The sequence below is a fragment of the Tamandua tetradactyla genome, chromosome 2 (assembly GCF_023851605.1).
Source record: "Tamandua tetradactyla isolate mTamTet1 chromosome 2, mTamTet1.pri, whole genome shotgun sequence".
Taxonomy (NCBI): Eukaryota; Metazoa; Chordata; class Mammalia; order Pilosa; family Myrmecophagidae; genus Tamandua; species Tamandua tetradactyla.
The window spans coordinates 149,421,618-149,443,928 of record NC_135328.1 but is presented as its reverse complement, the minus strand read 5'-3'; the positions used below and the strand labels follow the sequence as shown (position 1 = coordinate 149,443,928).

At 36.7% G+C, this 22,311-nt stretch overlaps 1 protein-coding gene across 1 annotated transcript in view; it reads right to left on the bottom strand.

The window, feature by feature from the left end:
* ARID1B (AT-rich interaction domain 1B) overlaps positions 1 to 22,311 on the bottom strand; it is a 574,571-nt gene that overhangs the window by 359,397 nt on the left and 192,863 nt on the right. Inside the window, 1 exon segment of the mRNA XM_077149343.1 lies at positions 1,217 to 1,327. Within this exon segment, the coding sequence (XP_077005458.1) occupies positions 1,217 to 1,327 (111 nt within the window).

Here is a 22,311-nt window from a genome sequence, read left to right as displayed (position 1 = left end):
ATTTATCAACAGCAAACAAGCAACACACTACATGCTCACAAAGCCTAAAGCATCTGTAAGAGAAAAAAGCTTAGTATAAAACACAGACCCCATCACTTTTTAAATTTCTTCAAAAAGCAAATAACTAAAACAATAAATGCTCCAATATGACCACAAAATAAACGCAAATCATCCCCTCCCACCACAGAAACAAAAGCTATAATAATTAGAGATTCAAAAAATGAGCAAAAGATTCAAAGATAGTTTTCACCCTGTAGCCATCACTTACCTTCTTCGCTAAGGCTTCATATACCTTAAAAATGGGTATGGTACAGATCAAATGCCATGTATAGCATTCATTACAAATGCTTGTTCTGAAATGTTTAGAACTAATATAATAACTCTCACTTAATGCAAACATACTTGAAATTCAAATACAAATCATATCTAGCCAGAACTCCCATCATAAGCAAACCTTTCTAATAGTAATTAATCAGTAACAATAATTCTTCAAATCATTATTTCAACAAGAAAATAAATGTAAAAATGTTTCTATGTACAAACTTTTTCTTCTCACTTATAAGGAAAGACTCACTTAAAATAGGTTCTTATTTAAAAAAGCAAATAAACTATAACACTCTCTTAATACAGCTACTACTGTTGTCAATATATACTCTCTAATTAACCATGCACTATTTGCTGGTAGACATAATGTACAAACTGCTCATTCAAATTTTAAATTGCGATACTCATTTTTCTGTAAAAAAAGACTAGATGATTTTTCATTAATTAAATATAAAGTTAAAAAAAAATCAAGCTACTGTTAAGATGCCTTATCTCATCATTTACATCCTTTGCCAAAGGGGAATTTCTTTTAAGTTTCAACTCCTACATAGACAACTCTGTTCTGTATCACTGCCAGAAAGCAACAAGCTTAAGAAAGTTCAACTGTACAATAACAATAACTATCTGTACCAAAAAAACCAACCAGCCAAGTAAAATCTTCCAATATATGCATGAACTCTGAAACAGATACCAAAAATGAAGCAATAGACTTCTCCAGGACTATACAGCTCCTAAGAATTACACCCTAAAAATATGAATGACAAAATACACCCAAAATCAGGAAATTTCTCCTCCAAATCTTAATGTAAATTAGAATAAACAAAATCAACAGCTTTAAAGAAAAATATTTAACTCATTACACTTTTGTTTCCAAATCATATAAATTTCTTACTGGTAAACTTGACGGTCTTTCTTGTTGTATTAAGTTCAAGTCTTCGTGGTTAGATTTTCCGGGGGCCATAGGCGGTTGAGACCTAGTTCCATAGCCTTCCTGAGACATGTCCTAAACAAACACAAATACAAAAGCACTTCATAAATATCTCAATAAGTTATAAGCTTCTTCAGTAACCAAAATGAAGGAAAGGCTTATCACAAGCTATCAACCAATGTTACATTTAAGCAGATGAATACAATGAGTATTTTAGCACTTTATCATAAGTAAAAACAAAAGAGTAGTGAATCATCAATGGCAAAAAAATACATATAATTTTCAGCTAAGTTTATTATGAGATTATAGGAACTAAGCATCAAAACAATAAAAGATACAGAGGGAGAACAGCAGTAGCCAAATTTTCCTCAAAACCAGGACAAAACAAAAGCTCATTTTATTGTTTAATTCTGATTTTGGTTGTATTGTATAATTCTTTTTTTCCTTAACTGACTTTAATCCTACCTTCAAAAATGTTAAAATAATTAATGAAAAGTTTATTATCAAAGGACTTTTAATATGCCCTCCTAAAACCCCAAAAAACATTATAAGAAGTTATTAAGATTACAGTATTCTGGGGTTTCTACCAAACCAATAGAAACTCAGTTACAGAATTCCATATATTCACATGGCACAGATTTCAGAGACTCATACTAAAGAATAATAGAGGATAAAACCCTGTCAAGATGATAAACTTATTCACATGGTCTCTCTCACATCTTGTTAAACATTTAGCTGAAGATATTCTCCAGGGTTTCAATATTTTACTGAAATAATATTACATAATCCAAATACTACACCTCACTTTGCTGTATTCCAGCAAGTGCCTACCCAGTGCAGATCTCTAGCTGGTTACCTCTGTATGCTCAGCTACCAAACATTCTCCCACCACTTACACCCCAAGTCAAGTGGTAGGGTAGAATGTGAAATACTTATTATAGCATGTCTAATTGGCATTCAAAGTTGAAAAACCAGTTTTGGATTTTGGAGAAAAGAAAATATCACACTTTAAAATAAAATTCTTCCCTTTCCCTGTCGATTGTTCAAATATGTGTTGGCATTAAAGAAATATTATATGCAAGCTCTACTTCTGTTAAATCTTAAAATACTACTTAAAAATGTATGTTTATGAGTTGGTACCCTATAAAAGCTTCTTTTGCCCCACCCCTTTCTCACAGACGGTATGCTTAAAATTGCACTGCTTCCTAAGCCAAGACACTTTGGGCTAATAGCTGGTAGAACAAAGTACACAAGCTGTACAAACTAGATTTACAGTTCTCCAAGTGCTAGTGCAAACTGCCTTTAAACAGGCTTTGAAATAAAGGCGAATGTCAACAATCCAGCATTGTCACAGCAACACTCCTTCCCTTCAAACAAATCTTCCCCCCAAAATTCGACATAAAAAATCAGACCTAACATCTCACAATAATGTTTAATACTCAGTTCTATACATTTGTAACAGAACTGAATCCCAATTGCCCAGGTTTTTATTTCACAGCAACAATAAGGTGAGGTATCAATAAGCACATGCACTCAAAGGATACTTAAAAGGGCAGCCCTTCAATCTGGTTGCCAGCAGAGGGTAACAATTAGGCTTGTGTGGGACAAAAGCAGAGGCTGAAAGGTTATTACCGCTCTCAGCCCAGTGTCCCCTCCACCAGGCTCCTTCCGGATCCCACACTTACTCACAGCACTGGCTTCCCGCTGTGCACCCTGCAGGGTCCTTCAGATTAACATCAAGGATTTCAAACCATGAAGGGCACAAGGCCTCCATTCAGTGGCCTTCACCCGGTAACAAAACCCCACAAAGGTGCAGGACAGCCTCACAATGGGCGAACAAATGAGCAGACCACAGCCCCCTCCTCCAGCATCAGCCTGTGGGCACACAGTTGACTGCAGGGCTCCGAAGCTTACTCTAAGGAGACTTCGGTGAGGGAACAGTAACAAGGGCTCCCATGTCCTAATGCTTATTAGCCTTTTAAATTCCTTTTTATTTTTTCCTTGTAGCTAAATGAACTGCTTTTTAAGAGTTGAAAAAGACCATTATAACTACAGAGAATGCACATTTCAATTTAGATACTGTCCCATCTAAAATAAGCATCAATGAACTAATAGACTATGAAAGCCATCAGAAAAATATACTATAACTTTACATTTCACTTCATAAGGCTTTAAAAGTTCAAAATAATTAGATTCTGCCAGAATCGCAAATACTATTCCCAACCCTCAAGAGACTTTCATAAAGATAGTTTAAATTGATCCCTTCAATTTTGTCATAAATATTGGTAGTAATAATTGTAATAACTGAGTGCTTATTATGTGCCAGGCAATATTCAAAGACTTTACATGTATTAACTAATTTAGTTTCCCAATAAACCTATTATGTCAATAATATTATTATTCTCATTTTTGAATAGACATTTTCCAAAAAGATACATTAGTGGCTAATAAGCACATGAAAAAATATCCAACATGATTAGTCATTAGGAAAATGTAAACCAAAACCACAATGAGATTCTACTTCATATCCACTGGAATGGCTATAATAAAAAAATGCAAACAATAACAAGTGTTGGTGAAGATGAGGATAAACTGAGACCTTCATGCAATGCTGGTTGTGTTGTAAAATGGAACAACCACTCTGGAAAACAATTCAGCAATTCCTCAAAATGCTGAACATACAGTTACCATATGGTAACTGCTTAGAATATGCTTAGAATATGCTGAAGAAAACTGAAAACATGCCTGCACAAAAACTTGCACACAAATGTCCACTCTTCTTAACAGCCAAAAAGTAGAAACAATTCAAATATCCATCAGCTGATGAATGGATAAACAAAACATGTTATACCCATACAAGAGAATATTCTACAAAAAAAGGAATGAAATACTGATATATACTACAACCTAGATGAACCTCAAAAATAGAATCCTAAGAAAAAATTAGTCACAAAAGGCCACACAGAGTATTTAAATTTATATTTCCAGAACAGACAAATCTATAAAGAAATAAAGTAGATTACGTGCATTAGTGGTTGCCTCAGAGGGAATGGGGGGTGGGGAGTGACAGCTAAAGGGTACAAGGTTTATTTTTGGAGTGATGAAAATGTTCTATGATGATGATGTGATGATGATGGCTGCACACCTCTGTGAATACACTAAAAACCATTAAGTTATGTACTTTAAACAAGTGAACTTTATGTTATGTAAAGTACATCTCATGAAAGGTGTTTTTTTTGTAAAATTTCCCAAAAAGAAGATAATTTAAATTGGTCCCTTCAATTTTGCTAACAACTTACTGAGTGCTTATTATACCAGGCAATATTCAAAGACTTTACATGTATTAACTAATTTAGTTTTCAATAAATCTATAATGTCAATATTATTATTCTCATTTTGCAGATTAGGAAACTAAAGCATAGGGATACCCAAATCACCCAGCGATTAAGTGGCACAGTAAGAATAGCCCAAACATAGTGGAAAATAAAAGGCTACAGATTATGTGGTAGTTCCTCTCTCTTGTCCTGGATAAAACAATATTAAGTACAGTTGGACTATTGCCAGAAGAGAGTCCTGATATGTTTTCATTCTCTTGTGGGTTACAAAAAAGAAAATTCTGCATAGCAATATGGTGTGAAGGGATCCAAATTACAAGGCCAGGCATAAAGCAAGAGTCAGAAAGAAAAACAGGCTTTCAATTAAATACAGTTGGAAATAAAAGCAAAATATAATTTAGAAAGAATTTCTGAAAGTGGAACTTGTTCTTTCTCAATTTAAGTAGTCTGAATGTAAAGATTAATCTAACTGACCAAGCCTATCGAAGAGGTACCATATACCTTGACTCTAACAGTCATCTATAAAGTAACTTATAACAGACTAGAAAGTCTGCTTAGCTGCTTAAATAAAAATATAAACGTTATATCCCATAACAAACTTGAGCACCTTAACCTTGAGACCTATACTAATGTCATGTAATTATTTTCATCTTGAGAAGACTAAATAGAAGTAATTTAATAGAAAATAAGGCGATGCCAGTATCAAAGAATATGGACTATGCTCAACATCACACTTCATAAATGAACACCAACAAAGAAGCAGTTTTACATTTCACAACATAGCTCTATAGTTAGTTGTGAAGTTTAAAATCGAAGATGCACAAATAACTATTGCATTTATCTGACATACATAAAAAGTTGGGTTTTTTTAAAGGTTATATTTATTGTGATCAAACTGCAAACAAAAGAACCTAGGATAAGGAACAGGGTTTGCTGTTTTGGAATTCTTTATTGGTGTTATGTTTTTTCCTCTCACCCACACATTTTTACCCAGTGATGGGATTTACCTTAATCTTAAAAGTCGACGATAAGAAGGAAATTGATTTACCAAACAACAAAGGTGTAAGAACCTGGGGAGAGTTGTGTGCATATTTGTTTAAAAATTTTTCAGGTAGATTGTTTGCATGCTCATATGTTATAATATGAAAGAGGACCAAAATAGAAAATACTAGTATTACACCTATATCTTGAGAAAGTTCAAAACTATTATACCAGTCTAGGACAAAGTCCAAGAGCATGAGCACTTTTGTTTTCTTTTATTATATAAAAATGAATTAAATATTAATAGCAACATGAGAATTTGAGGGAAATGTGAAATAACTAAATTGTCTAGGACACTTTTTTTTAATACTAAAAAGGATAAATTAAAAAAAAAAAACAAAGTGAAAAACAGTAAAAGGTTTTATTCCTCCCAGGATCCCCTTCACAAGGTTACTACGCTAAAAAGTTTATTTTTTCACAATTTCTCAATGCATTACGAAGTATAAATGTGAATTAAATCCTTTATCTTTTTTTTATTAATTAAAAAAATTAACTAACACAACATTTAGAAATCATTCCATTCTACATATGCAATCAGTAATTCTTAATATGATCACACAGATGTATGATCATCATTTCTTAGTACATATGCATCGATTTAGAAAAAGAAATAGCAAGACAACAGAAAAAGAAATAAAATGATAATATAGAGAAAAAATAAAAATAAAAAATACAAAACTATATAAGAAAAAAAAACAACTATAGCTCAGATGCAGCTTCATTCAGTGTTTTAACATAATTACATTACAATTAGGTAGTATTGTGCTGTCCATTTTTTTTTTTTTAAGAAATCATACCATTCTACATATGCAATCAGTAATTCTTAACATCATCACATAGATGCATGATCATCGTTTCTTAGTACATTTGCATCGGCTTAGAAGAACTAGCAATATAACCGAAAAAGATATAGAACGTTAATATAGAGAAAAAAAATAAAAGTAATAATAGTAAGAACAAAACAAAACAAAACAAAACAAAACAAAAACCTATAGCTCGGATGCAGCTTCATTCAGTGTTTTAACATAATTACTTTACAATTAGGTATTATTGTGCTGTCCATTTTTGAGTTTTTGTATCTAGTCCTATTGCACAGTCTGTATCCCATCAGCTCCAATTACCCATTATCTTACCCTGTTTCTAACTCCTCCTGAACTCTGTTACCAATGACATATTCCAAGTTTATTCTCGAGTGTCGATTCACATCATTGGGACCATACAGTATTTGTCTTTTAGTTTTTGGCTAGACTCACTCAGCATAATGTTCTCTAGGTCCATCCATGTTATTACATGCTTCATAAGTTTATCCTGCCTTAAAGCTGCATAATATTCCATCGTATGTATATACCACAGTTTGTTTAGCCACTCGTCTGTTGACGGACATTTTGGCTGTTTCCATCTCTTTGCAATTGTAAATAACGCTGCTATAAACATTGGTGTGCAAATGTCCGTTTGAGTTTTTGCCCTTAATTCCTTTGAGTAAATTCCCAGCAATGGTATTGCTGGGTCGTATGGCAATTCTATATTCAGCTTTTTGAGGAACCGCCAAACTGCCTTCCACAGTGGTTGCACCATTTGACGTTCCCACCAACAGAGGATAAGTGTGCCTCTTTCACCGCATCCTCTCCAGCACTTGTCATTTTCTGTTTTGTTGATAATGGCCATTCTGGTGGGTGTGAGATGATATCTCATTGTGGTTTTGATTTGCATTTCTCTAATGGCCAGGGACATTGAGCATCTCTTCATGTGCCTTTTGGCCATTTGTATTTCCTCCTCTGAGAGGTGTCTATTCAAGTCTTTTTCCCATTTTGTAATTGGGTTGGCTGTCTTTTTGTTGTTGAGTTGAACAATCTCATTATAAATTCTGGATACTAGACCTTTATCTGATATGTCGTTTCCAAATACTGATTCCCATTGTGTAGGCTGTCTTTCTACTTTCTTGATGAAGTTCTTTGAAGCACAAAAGTGTTTAATTTTGAGGAGTTCCCATTTATTTATTTCCTTCTTCAGTGCTCTTGCTTTAGGTTTAAGGTCCATAAAACTGCCTCCAATTGTAAGATTCATAAGATATCTCCCTACATTTTCCTCTAACTGTTTTATGGTCTTAGACCTAATGTTTAGATCTTTGATCCATTTTGAGTTAACTTTTGTGTAGGGTGTGAGATATGGGTCTTCTTTCATTCTTTTGCATATGGATATCCAGTTCTCTAGGCACCATTTGTTGAAGAGACTGTTCTGTCCCAGGTGAGTTGGCTTGACTGCCTTATCAAAGATCAAATGTCCATAGATGAGAGGGTCTATATCTGAGCACTCTATTCGATTCCATTGGTCGATATATCTATCTTTATGCCAATACCATGCTGTTTTGACCACTGTGGCTTCATAATTTGCCTTAAAGTCAGGCAGTGCAAGACCTCCAGCTTCGTTTCTTTTCCTCAAGATGTTTTTAGCAATTCGGGGCACCCTGCCCTTCCAGATAAATTTGCTTATTGGTTTTTCTATTTCTGAAAAATAAGTTGTTGGGATTTTGATTGGTATTGCATTGAATCTGTAAATCAATTTAGGTAGGATTGACATCTTAACTATATTTAGTCTTCCAATCCATGAACACGGTATGCCCTTCCATCTATTTAGGTCTTCTGTGATTTCTTTTAGCAGTTTTTTGTAGTTTTCTTTATATAGGTTTTTTGTCTCTTTAGTTAAATTTATTCCTAGGTATTTTATTCTTTTAGTTGCAATTGTAAATGGGATTCGTTTCTTGATTTCCCCCTCCACTTGTTCATTGCTAGTGTATAGAAATGCTACAGATTTTTGAATGTTGATCTTGTAACCTGCTACTTTGCCGTAGTCATTTATTAGCTCTAGTAGTTTTGTTGTGGATTTTTCCGGGTTTTCGACATATAGTATCATATCGTCCGCAAACAGTGATAGTTTTACTTCTTCCTTTCCAATTTTGATGCCTTGTATTTCTTTTTCTTGTCTAATTGCTCTGGCTAGAACCTCCAACACAATGTTGAATAATAGTGGTGATAGTGGACATCCTTGTCTTGTTCCTGATCTTAGGGGGAAAGTTTTCAATTTTTCCCCATTGAGGATGATATTAGCTGTGGGTTTCTCATATATTCCCTCTATCATTTTAAGGAAGTTCCCTTGTATTCCTATCCTTTGAAGTGTTTTCAACAGGAAAGGATGTTGAATCTTGTCTTCTCTGCATGAATTGAGATGATCATGTGATTTTTCTGCTTTGATTTGTTGATATGGTGTATTACATTAATTGATTTTCTTATGTTGAACCATCCTTGCATACCTGGGATGAATCCTACTTGGTCATGATGTATAATTCTTTTAATGTGTTGTTGGATACGATTTGCTAGAATTTTATTGAGGATTTTTGCATCTATATTCATTAGAGAGATTGGTCTGTAGTTTTCTTTTTTTGTAATATCTTTGCCTGGTTTTGGTATGAGGGTGATGCTGGCTTCATAGGATGAATTAGGTAGTTTTCCCTCCACTTCAATTTTTTTGAAGAGTTTGAGGAGAGTTGGTACTAATTCTTTCTGGAATGTTTGATAGAATTCAGATGCGAAGCCGTCTGGTCCTGGACTTTTCTTTTTAGGAAGCTTTTGAATGACTGATTCAATTTCTTTACTTGTGGTTGGTTTGTTGAGGTCATCTATGTCTTCTTGAGTCAAAGTTGGTTTTCATGTCTTTCTAGGAATCCGTCCACTTCCTCTAAATTGTTGTATTTATTAGCGTAAAGTTGTTCATAGTATCCTGTTATTACCTCCTTAATTTCTGTGAGGTCAGTAGTTATGTCTCCTCTTCCATTTCTGATCTTATTTATTTGCATCCTCTCTCTTCTTTTTTGTCAATCTTGCTAAGAGCCCATCAATCTTATTGATTTTCTCATAGAACCAACTTCTGGCCTTATTGATTTTCTCTATTGTTTTCAATTTCATTTATTTCTGCTCTAATCTTTGTTATTTCTTTCCTTTTGCTTGCTTTGGGATTAGTTTGCTGTTCTTTCTCCAGTTCTTCCAAATGGATAGTTAATTCCTGCATTTTTGCCTTTTCTTCTTTTCTGATATAGGCATTTAGGGCAATAAATTTCCCTCTTAGCACTGCCTTTGCTGCGTCCCATAAATTTTGATATGTTGTGTTTTCATTTTCATTCGCCTCGAGGTATTTGCTAATTTCTCTAGCAATTTCTTCTTTGACCCAGTCGTTGTTTAGGAGTGTGTTGTTGAGCCTCCACCTATTTGTGAATTTTCTGGCACTCCGCCTATTATTGATTTCCAACTTCATTCCTTTATGATCCGAGAAAGTGTTGTGTATGATTTCAATCTTTTTAAATTTGTTAAGACTTACTTTGTGACCCAGCATATGGTCTATCTTTGAGAATGATCCATGAGCACTTGAGAAAAAGGTGTATCCTGCTGTTGTGGGTTGTAATGTCCTATAAATGTCTGTTAAGTCTAGCTCATTTATAGTAATATTCAGATTCTCTATTTCTTTATTGATCCTCTGTCTAGATGTTCTGTCCATTGATGAGAGTGGTGAATTAGAGTCTCCAACTATTATGGTATATGAGTCTATTTCCCTTTTCAGTGTTTGCAGTGTATTCCTCACGTATTTGGGGCATTCTGGTTCGGTGCATATTTATGATTGTTATGTCTTCTTGTTTAATTGTTCCTTTTATTAGTATATAGTGTCCTTCTTTGTCTCTTTTAACTGCTTTACATTTGAAGTCTAATTTGTTGGATATTAGTATAGCCACTCCTGCTCTTTTCTGGTTGTTATTTGCATGAAATATCTTTTCCCAACCTTTCACTTTCAACCTATGTTTATCTTTGGGTCTAAGATGTGTTTCCTGTAGACAGCATATAGAAGGATGCTGTTTTTTAATCCATTCTGCCAATCTATGTCTTTTGATTGGGGAATTCAGTCCATTGACATTTAGTGTTATTACTGTTTGGATAAAATTTTCTCTAACATTTTGCCTTTTGTATTATATATATCATATCTGATTTTCCTTCTTTCTACACTCTTCTCCATACCTCTCTCTTCTGTCTTTTTGTATCTGACTCTAGTGCTCCCTTTGGTATTTCTTGCAGAGCTGGTCTCTTGGTCACAAATTCTCTCAGTGACTTTTTGTCTATAAATGTTTTCATTTCTCCCTCATTTTTGAAGGGCAATTTTGCTGGATATAGGAGTCTTGGTTGGCAGTTTTTCTCTTTTAGTAATTTAAATATATCATCCCACTGTGTTCTATCTTCCATGGTTTCTGCTGAGAAATCTACACATAGTCTTATTGGGTTTCCCTTGTATGTGATGGATTGTTTTTCTCTTGCTGCTTTCAAGATCCTCTCTTTCTCTTTGACCTCTGACATTCTAACTAGTAAGTGTCTTGGAGAACGCCTATTTGGGTCTAACTTCTTTGGGGTGCTCTGCACTTCTTGGATCTGTAATTTTAGGTCTTTCATAAGAGCTGGGAAATTTTCAGTGATAATTTCTTCCATTAGTTTTTCTCCTCCTTTTCCCTTCTCTTCTCCTTCTGGGACACCCACAACACGTATATTTGTGCGGTTCATATTGTCCTTGAGTTCCCTGATACCCTGTTCAAATTTTTCCATTCTTTTCCCGATAGTTTCTGTTTCTTTTTGGAATTCAGATGTTCCATCCTCCAAATCACTACTTCTATCTTCTGTCTCTTTAAATCTATCATTGTAGGTATCCATTGTTTTTTCCATCTTCTCTACTTTATCCTTCACTTCCATAAGTTCTGTGATTTGTTTTTTCAGTTTTTCTATTTCTTCTTCATGTTCAGCCCATGTCCTCTTCATGTCCTCCCTCAATTTATCGATTTCATTTTCGAAGAGGTTTTCCATTTCTGTTCGTATATTCAGCATTAGTTGTCTCAGCTCTTGTATCTCATTTGAACTATTGGTTTGTTCCTTTGACTGGGCCATATTCTCAATCTTCTGAGCATGGACAGTTATCTTCTGCTGCTGGCGTCTGGGCATTTAGTCAGATTTCCCTGGGTGTCGGACCCAACAAGGTTGTAAGATTTTTCTGTGAAATCTCCGGGTTCTGTTTTTCTTATCCTACCCAGTAGGTGGCGCTCGTGGCACACGTTTGTCTGCGGGTCCCACCAGTAAAAGGTGCTGTGGGTCCTTTAACTTTGGAAAACTCTCGCCGTCCGGGAGGTTCGCTAGCCGAAGCGGCTTGGAAGAGTGCCAGCCAGCCCGGGGTCCGAACGCAGGGAGAGTCGCTGGCCACCGCAGCCCGGGAAAGCGCCCGTCCAAATTTCCTAGTCAGCCCGGGGCGCCAAGCTTGGCGGGAGGGCACCAGTCGCAGCAGCCCGCCCGGGAGAGTGCACGTTCCCGGGGAGTCACGGGTTTGGAAGGCCCCCCCCCATCGCCGTTCTCCGCGGCCTGGGGATTTCCGATCCAATTCTCTCAGTTGGTCCAGGGGGCCGCGCGTGGTGTGGGCGCCAGCCACCGCGGTTTGAGGAGACCGCCTGTCCAATTCTCCCAGCCGGCCCGGGAAAGGGGAAGGGAGTGACTCCGGCCGCTTGCTGCCCCGCCCGGTGAAGCCCACGCCCCTCAGCGATCTCACCAGAGCGGGTTCTCTCAGCCAGCCAGCCGTTCCAGGATGGAGTACGCTGTCTTTTTTATCTCTGTTGTGGCTTTGGGAGCTGTTCTGTATCGTTTCTACTCCCCTAGTAGCTGTCCTGGAGGAGAAACTAAGATACGCGCGTCTTACTAAGCCGCCATCTTCTCCGGAATTCTCTAAATCCTTTATCTTTTAAACACAGTTGGAAACATTCTATAAATGACTTTTATTTTTGTTGCTTCAAAGTATATTTTAGAGGTTAAAATATCTGCACCTAAATATCTACTTTATATTTTTCTCATGGCAACATTGCATTTCATTATTTTGTCTGTGCTGTAACTTATTTAACAAGTCCCCTCCAGATGGACACTTAGGTTGTTTCTTGTCTTTCACTATCTCTTACAGCACTATAATAGACATCCTTGTATCTAAGTCTTCACATGAAATATTTCTGTAGCATAAGTCTCTACAGGTAGATTTCTGTCAAAGAGTTTGTACATTTAAATTTTTGACAGATACTGGCAGAGGAAGCATCAATTTACACTCATAGTCCACCATTTTGTAACAGATAAAGCCTTAATTAATACAGACGTTTATGTTTGCATCCCAATTCTACTAATAGAATTTTTTTAAAGTAGCACACCTAGAAGGCGGGTGTGGCGGGGAGACAGTAACAAAAGAAAAAGAGAATTTAAAGCGAATTTAAGACACAGACTGCAAATTAAAAGAAGAAAGGAGGTGCAGGTGTGAAGAAGGAACACCCCAGTTCTTTTTTTTTTTTTTTACATGGGCAGGCACTGGGAATCGAACCCGGGTCCTCGGGCATGGCAGGCAAGCATTCTTACCTGCTGCGCCACCATGGCCCACCCAACACCCCAGTTCTTAACAGACAAATGGCAATGGTATTCAGTATGAGTTTGGTGAGAATAGATACAGAAGCTAACAGAAATAAGTTGTTTTTATAGTCCAACACAAAGCCTCAGATCTAAAACAAAAAGCAACAAGGAGTCACCACTGCTTCTGGATCCAGAGCTTGTGATGATTCACATATTACTGAAGAAATGTGTTTCCAATAACTGTGTGAATGACAGATGTACAGCTGTGCTAAAAAGATGATGACCATTTATTGTTATTTCAAACAATCTACAATGACTCGATGAGGATTTAAGTAGTCACAGAATTCTATAACATTCATGTAAAAAACTCCTGCTCTTTTTCTCTCTCTGCTTTAAGAACACCTAACATCAACTATAACTACTAGTGGGAAATAAAAATGTCCCTGGCATGTAAAACATACTAGTGGGGATGGAGGAGGATGGGATCACCTCCACAGAGAAAGGTGCTGGACTCAGAGGGTTGCGTGATCATGTAAAATCATCTCTAAACTTAAGAAATATAGTGTGCTCAACTCCTCTGTTTGTGTTTGAAGTTAAATGAATTTAAAATATCCTTTCCAAAAGGAAAGCAAAACAAGTCTATGAATAATCCATAAAATAAACACTTGAAAATGGTACACTCCTCATTCCCTTGCCATCTCAGGACAGCCCCAGCAGAAACACTGTTAACTAGGACCGTTCACACCTGCAAGCACTGACTCTGACGGGTCCTCTGAAGTTAACCCTAACAACCACCCAATGTAAGAGCTCCCTCTCTCTTATCATTTTATTTATAACCTCTGAGGAAACAAAAACTTAGATAACCTGCCAAGGGGATACACAGATAGTGCATGACTGCTATACTGGAGCATCTCAAAGTGATAGACAGACCTTCGTTTCCACCATGATTGTACTTTAGCGTCAACTTGAAACTTCAAGCACTAATATATAATGAGAGTTAACAATTTTAAACTTACTGTTTTTCAAGGGAACATCTAAGGCTTCCATATATTCTTTAAATTCCCTTTTCAAAAGTCTTAAAGCATCCGAAGTACTCAAATCTAACCGAATGGCTTCTAACAGACAACACTTAGAACTGGATTCAGCAATGCAAAAGCAGATATACGAGCACAAGCACATAAAACTGAAGAAAATTTGGGCTTGTGTCCAAGAATATGAGGTTAACAGCTACAATGCATGGTAGCAATGTGCCACAAACACATTTTGCTGTTTGGTGCTGGGAATCTTAAGGCAAAAAGATGACCATAAAAGAAAGCAATAAAGAAATATACTGGAAATCAAAAGGGAGGTTGAAGACTATAGAGTGCATCAATGGTTGCTAACATCCAAAAAGGAAGACAATCATGAAACTATAGTGAAGGAATCAAATCCCAAACTGTGAGAATCTCGACTAGATAAAAGACCTACAGTTTCTCCAACAATTAAGCTACAAAATAAAATTTAAAGAAAAAGGTCAAGATGAAGAAAGGGAAAGACCTAGAGGAAAATCTTAGGGATTAAACAAGATTAAAATATGTCAACCAGTTGTGTAATGTGAACATTTTATAGGATCTTAATCCAAACCACCCTAAAAGTAAATTTTAAAAACCAATAATTCCATTTATGAGATTACTGGAAACTTAAACACTGGATATCTGATGATATGAAAAACATTTTAAATGTGTTAACTATACTTTGTGTTTCTTTTAAAAAAATCTTTTAGAGACGTATATAGAAACGTCTACAGATTAAATGATACAATATCTAAGTTTTACTTCAAAATAATACTGGGGGCAGGCCATGGTGGCTCAGCAGGCAAGAATGCTTGCCTGCCCTGCCAGAGGACCTGGGTTCGATTCCCAGTGCCTGCCCATGTAAAAAAATAATAATAATAAAAATAATAATAATAATAATAATACTGGAGGTGAAGAGGTGAGGAAGGAGATGGGCCATATAACTGCTGAAAGATGAGAAATGGGTGAATGGGGTTCATTATACCATTCTGTCTACTTTTGTTTATGTTTGAAATTTTTCAGTTAAATGAAAATGAAGTTAATGGCACAAAAGACTACTTGAGGAATGAAAAAGCAGGCCTGAGCTGTGGAAGACAGTTTGTCAGTTCTCAGAAAACTAAGTATGAACTACAATATGACCCGGCAATGTCGGTACTAGGTATATACCCAAAAGAACTGACAGCAGGGACTCAAAAAAACATTTGCACACCGATGTTCACAAAGCATTACTCATAACTGTGAAGAGACAGAAGCAACCCAAGTATTCATCTACCAATAAATGGATAAACAAAATATGGTATATTCATACAATGACGTATTATTCAGTCAGAAAAAAGGGAATGAAATCCTGATTCATGTGATAACAGATGAACCTTGAGGAAATTATGCCGAATGAAATAAACCACACACAAAGCAACAAACGTTCTACGATCTCAATGATATGAAATAATAGGGATAAGCAAATTCATAGCCAGAATCTAGAATATAGGCTACCAGGGGCTGGGCTGGAAGTACAGAATGGGAAATTAATGCTTAAATTGTACAGAATTTCTATTTGGATTTATTGTCAAGTTTTGGTAATGGATACTGGTGATGGCAACAGAACATTATGCAGCACTGAACTGTATATATGAATGTGTTTAAAAGAGGAAATTCTAAGTTATACGTGTTACTAGAATAAAAGCTCAAAGACAACACAGTGAACCCTACTGTAAATGATGGACTATAGTTAATAGTACAATTATACAATTGTTCTTTCATGAATTATAACAAATGTACCACACTTACACAGTAATGCAAGGTGTTAATATGGCAGTATAACTCATTATTTTATATATTTTATGCATGATATTTCTGTAAATCTACAACTTCTTGAAGGGAAAAAAAAACCTTTTTTTAAAACATGCAGTGCTGAGGATGTGGAAATGACCCCACCTTACTTTGAGACTACCATAACTTCCTACTTAGTCCCTCTTTGTTTAGTTTCCCAGTTGCTAAATCAAATACAACAGGAATGTAAAAGCTTAAACAACAGGAATTTATTGGCTCATATTCTGAGATTAGGAGAAATTCTGAAACTAGGCAAAGTTTAAAATTAAGGTGTCAGCAAGGCAATGCTTTCTCCCCAAAGACTATGGCATTTTGGGGTTGGCTGCTGGTGATCCTTGGGATTCCTTGGCTTTTCACACGCAATGCCCTTGGCAGTGTCTTCTCCTTCCTTTTCTGGGTTCTGCTGACGTCCAGCTTCTTGCTTTGCCAGTGGCTTCTCTCTATGACCTTCTCTATAAGGTCTCCAATAATAGGATTAAGGCCCATCTTGATTCACGTGGCCACACCTAAGCTGAAAAAACCTCTTCAGAGGGTCCTGTTTACAAGAGGTTCGTGCCCATAGAATGGAGTAAGGTTAAGAATATGTTTTTTTGAGGTATATAATTCCAAGTCACCCATAGTCCTCCCTCTGGACCCCCAAAAGACATGCTTTCCCCACATGCAAAATATAATCATTCCATCACAATACCCTAAAAGACAAGCTATTTTAAAACAATGCTAAGTCCAAATGCTAAGTTTCAGTAGAATCAGTAATAGGTGTGCTCCATCCTGAGGAAAAATTCCTCTATCTATAGATCTGAAAAACCTAGAAAAAAAAGTTATTTTTTCTTCCAATATACAATGGCGGAATAGGGACAGCACAAACATTTTCATTCTGGAAGGGAGAAATTGGAAAGAAAACAGGAGTCATGAGTCCCTAACAAGTTCAAAAACCAGCAAGGGAAACTTTATTAGATTTCAAGGTCTAAGAGCCATCTATGGATCAACATTTTGTGATCCAAGACTGATGGAGAGACAGCCCCACCCCCTTCAACCACTTGCTCAGTTGGGCAGCCATGTTCTCCCAAACACTGGCGTGAAGTCCCCACTCTATCCAAGAATCAGACAGAGACCAGGTTCTCGGCAAAAGCACAGGCCCCATCCTCTCAGAATACTGGGGTGACACCACTCTCTATGACAAATGAGGTGCAAGGCCGGCCCCTTCAAGTCCTAAGGCACGTAGCCTGGCCCCTCAAAGCTTAATGCAGACCGGCCCTTTCCACATACACATGTAAGCCTACTCTCCTGGCCCAAGGTCTTCCTCCTTCAAATTGTCCCTTCTTTGTCCTTTCAGCTCAGGCTGGTAGTGGTTCTGCACACAGAAATTTTGCAAAAAACCTTATAGGCTTTGTGCAGTTCAAACAAGTTCAACCCAACAAACAGAAGGACTTTCCCCAGACCGTCAAGGATAACTGTATTTCCAATCCTGATTTCTACTGAAATGGCTGACTGTATCCATGTTCAGCCATACCCTCTTTAGCAAAGTGTGGTGAGTTAAACCCTGACTCATGCAGAACACAGTTCTCTGGGGAGTCACTTCTCAGATGCTCAGGGGGGTCTCTGACAGAGCCACTTCTGGACCTGGTCTCAGAGCACACTACCTGGCTAGGGTCAAAATTTTCCAAACCATACGTTCCTGGTTTCTTTGTGCTTAAGAGTTAGTTCTCAGTTTATCCCTTTTCTCTTGTATTTTACCACAATCTGTAAAGAGAAGTCAGGCTGTACCTTCTATACTTAGCTTGGAAACCTCAGTTAAATATTCAAGTTCATTGTTTACAAGTTCCACTTTCAGTCTAATAGCAGAAATTTTTTTTTTGCCAAGTTCTCTGCCATTTTTTAATAAGGATTGCCTTTCTTCATTAAAAAAAAAAATTTTGTTTCCTTCTAATATTTCATCAGAGGTCCCTTAATATCCATACTTCTATTGACAGTCTCTTCAAAGTAATCTAAGCTTTTTGCATCAAGTGAATCACGATACTTTCAGAGCCTTTATCCATTACCCAATTCCAAACCTTCTTCCACATTTTTGAGTATTGAAACATACTCTTTTTTTTTGGCATGGGCAGGCACTGGGAATCTGCCTGCTGAGCCACTGTGGCCCGCCCAACACCCTATACTCTTGATAACAAACACTGTTTTTGTTTCCCAGCTGATAAAGCAAATATCATAAAACAGATTGGCTTTAGAACAGCAATTCATTAGCTCATGGAGAAGTCCAAAATCAAGGCATCAGAAAGGCAATGCTTTCTCCCAAAATACTAGGGCTGGCTGCTGGCAATCCTTGGAGTTCCCCTGGGTTTTGTGTCACATGGCAGTGTACATGATGGCATCTTCTCCTTCCTATTCTGGGTTCCACTGACTTCCAGCTTCTTGTTTCTCCAGTGGCTTCTCTCTGTGGCCTTCTCTCTATAAAGTCTCCAGTAATAGGACTGAGACCCATCAGAATCAATTGGCCACACCCTAGCCAAAAATAATCTCAAGAGAGGGCTCTATTTATAAGGGGTCACTCCCTTAAGAATGGAGTAAGGTTAAAAACATGTTTTTCTGGGTTGCATAACTCCAAGCTATCATATTTTTCTCCCCCCTAAAACAGCCCTCCCATATTTTTATTTTTAACATGTCTGCTCCCCTAGTTAATCACAACTAACACAAAAGTTGTGAAAGTTGAATCACAACTTTCAGTTATCTTAAACAAAAATGCCTCATAATTTTAACCAGACCAAATTTGCTTTTCCCCTAGATTCCCTAGGGAACATCTACCCTTATTGTTGATTCACTGATCCTTTCTCAATCTCAGCTCTTGATCCTGCTGTCTTGACCTCATTCAAACTGCCCTCCTAGTCTACCTTTGACTGACTCTTATCATAGCAAACCTCTTAAAGGCCCAGTTCTGTACACTGATAATACCAAGAAAGCCCGTTTATTCCCAAAATGTCTCTAAGGACCATCAACCTCTGATTCAACTTCATTATTCAATAGCTGTGTAACTCTACACAAATTCTCTGAGTTCAGTTTCCTACTTTCTAAACCACATTTGATTCAGCTAACCATGAAGATTCATTCAGTGCCCACTGAACCCTCTTCTCCCTCAGTATTTTACTTATTTAGGGTAAAGGAAAATCACTTTAATTCTCCCAAGCCCCTCTACTTTCCCCTGCTACCTCCTTTACATCTTCTCCAAGATCATTTATCTTAGATGAAAATCTTTTTATTGCTAATAACCCCATAGACGGATGTCAAGCTTAGATTAAAGCCCTAATTCCATTTATATACTATATAAATTGCTGCACCCAAAGTCTAGATTAAGAATATTGTTTATTTTCTATCAAGTCATAGGAACAATTATTTCCAGATTTTAGAAACCATACTTGAAAAAGGATAGGTTTATACAAGCAATTTTACAGTAATTTTATCAATAATGAGCCTCAATAATATTGACAGCAGATTCCTCCCTATAAAACACCTGTCAACGGCAAGAATATCACTAGAGCATAGACCTGCCAGCGTAAACGAGGCTGCAGCAGTACCTTTAACGTAAACAAAGATGAATCCCCAAGGACCGGAGAATAAGGAGAAGAACCACACCAACAGCAGCTGTCATGCCCCAGCCAATCACATTAGATTCCTGGAGGCTGCTATTCCAGAATTCAAGATTTAGGAATAGCTTCCTAGTTTTCAATTTTCACAAGAATTTGTTCCTAAACCAACGGTGGGCCCAGAGTGACAAGGGAAGACTCGCAGTTGCCCAAAGTCACATTTCCTAAAATACCACAGAGAAGCTATGAAGAAACTGAAGAATAATGGACGAAACTAATTAAGATTTTTAATAGATGAATTTATTTTAATAAACTCACAAAGCTAAATGAACCACAATCTTCAGCCATCTGTGATTTAGTATGGAAAAAGTAGTGTATGCTATTTTTTTAAAAGGCCCTAATTATACTGCATGAAAGAATCCCAGCTCCATCATTTATTACCTAAACAATAATTTTCCCCATCCATAAAACCAAGATGTACAGACCTACCTATATTAATGATTAAATGAGATGCTGCCTTTAAGCAATTAGCACTATGCCAAGCACAATTTAAATGTTCAATGAATGTCAGCTATTGTTATTTATATTAGTTAAAACACATTAAGAATGAAAATCATAATTTTAATTGAACTACCAGGGCTTTATTCTATGATGCCAATGACAACAATGATCACAGCCACTAACAGGTACATGGTGTTTACTATTTGCCAAGTACTCATCTAAGTGCTTACTCATTTAATAAACTTACTTGCTCCTTATGTCAACCCCACAGAATAAGTATTATTTTACAGATGAAGAAACCAAAGCACAGAGGTTAAGTATCTTGCCCAAGGCCACTCAACTAGTAGATGTAGAGCTGGGGTGTGAATCAATACAACCTTGCTCCAGAGACTGCATTCACCACATTTCCACACTGCCTCCTAAAGCATAAGGACCAATTTCTGGACCCTAGCCCACAGCTGGTAAATCTCAACCTGAAGCTGGGGTACAGGAATATAAATTCTTAACAAACACCTCATATTTGCTTGTCAAGTTTAAGATTCGCTGACTAAAGGTGGTATTTTCATTAAAGTATGATAAAAAGATTGCTACAGTGAGGTGCTTTAAGTATTATGCCATCACCCAGTATCTATAATGTGAAATATTGCTTTATGATTAACAAAGGCTTATCTGCCAGGCCTTTATGAAGGTAAAATAGGTAAAGTCTACCCACCCTACCTACCCAGGCCAGGAAATCCAGAACCAATTCCAGGCACACAAGCCAGAGACCTGCAAGTACAGGGCAAGGTGATCAAGAGGAAAATCAACCATCAACTCTTCCTACCCCTCTATGGGAGATAACCTATATTCAGTTCCTGAAATCTTAACCTGTAGTGCAAGGACTCCCAAAAATCTCCTGAAATTACAAGCAAACTTTGCACAGAGAAGTATTTTTTTTCTGAAAAGAAATTCCCTATCTTTCACCAAACTTTCAAGGACTCCAAAAAGTTTTATTAAAAAGTAAAAAATTAACATATAATGAGATTCATTAGAACTGAGAAAGTAACAATTTTGAGATTCTTAAATTCAGATTTGCTACAAATAACTGCTTTCAACTTTATAATCTTTTTCTCAATAATTGAAATAAAATCAACACTAAAGAATTTCCAAATTCACTGTTACTGTCCAAATTAAATATGCAATAAAAGCTCAGGTTAGCTAAATAACTCCAGTCTAAAAAGCTATCTATACAGGGCACCTTGCATTATTACGTACTCTTTAATTACAAGAATAGCATGGGGTGGGGGGGGACACAAGTGGCATGACAACAACCTGCCAAAACAGAATTTGTGAAACTCATATGTTGGATAAGCTGGTAAAGAGTTTGTTTTTGCCAAAGAGAGTAAAGACAGAAAGAGCCTGCCTCAAGCTGGTCTTGTCAACAAATCCCTAAAGCTATTCAGGGAATCACGTTTACAAGTTTTTTCATGTCTCAATGAAATGCTTATGGAGTGAAAGCTAAAAGAACTGAAGAAAAAGGGAAGAAGGCTAGAAAATAAATGTAGTAGAAGAAACACAACAAAAGATAAGGTATTCACCCACAGAAAATTGTGTTGTTTTGCATTGTCAATAATGCTTTTATAATGCAAGGAACAAAAGGGATTCTGTTGAATTTTTGTAATCATAAGCAAATATTACTTTTGTAACCTTTAAAAACATGTTAAATTTGATCATTCTTTAAAATTAATCCTCTTTCCCCACTCTAGTTTTCATTTTCAGAGTATACATTATGAAGAAAAATACCTTTTAAAGATTTAGCATCCAATTCCTACAATCTTTACTAACCTTCAGTGGAATCAGGCAGTTCAGAGACATCCCTCCTCTAAGAAATAACAGAAAATCTTAGTTTTTCAGGGATTCCCTTATATTTTTTAAAATACATACATTCCAGTAAAGTGTTACAATGGTTATAATAAACACCTCAAACTTTCCAGGGACAGTGAGCTATATATTCCTTCAGAGGTTTTATGCAGGGAGAGTCAAGGTATAAAAACACTGCTCTAAAGCACGAGTATTCTAAACAGATGACAACTGGCAAGACAGAGGATTGCAGGATCTCAGAGTCCACCTGCGTGCAGAACAGTAACCACTTAGCTGTAGAATCCTGGGGGTCCCAGGGGAGAAATGTGCCCTGCAAATACCCTAAGGGCATGTTGGGGCAGAGGCTGTTAACCAACTTCCAAACACTGGGACGGTTTAACAGTCGTTTCTTCAAGGATGGTTCCTGGATAAGCA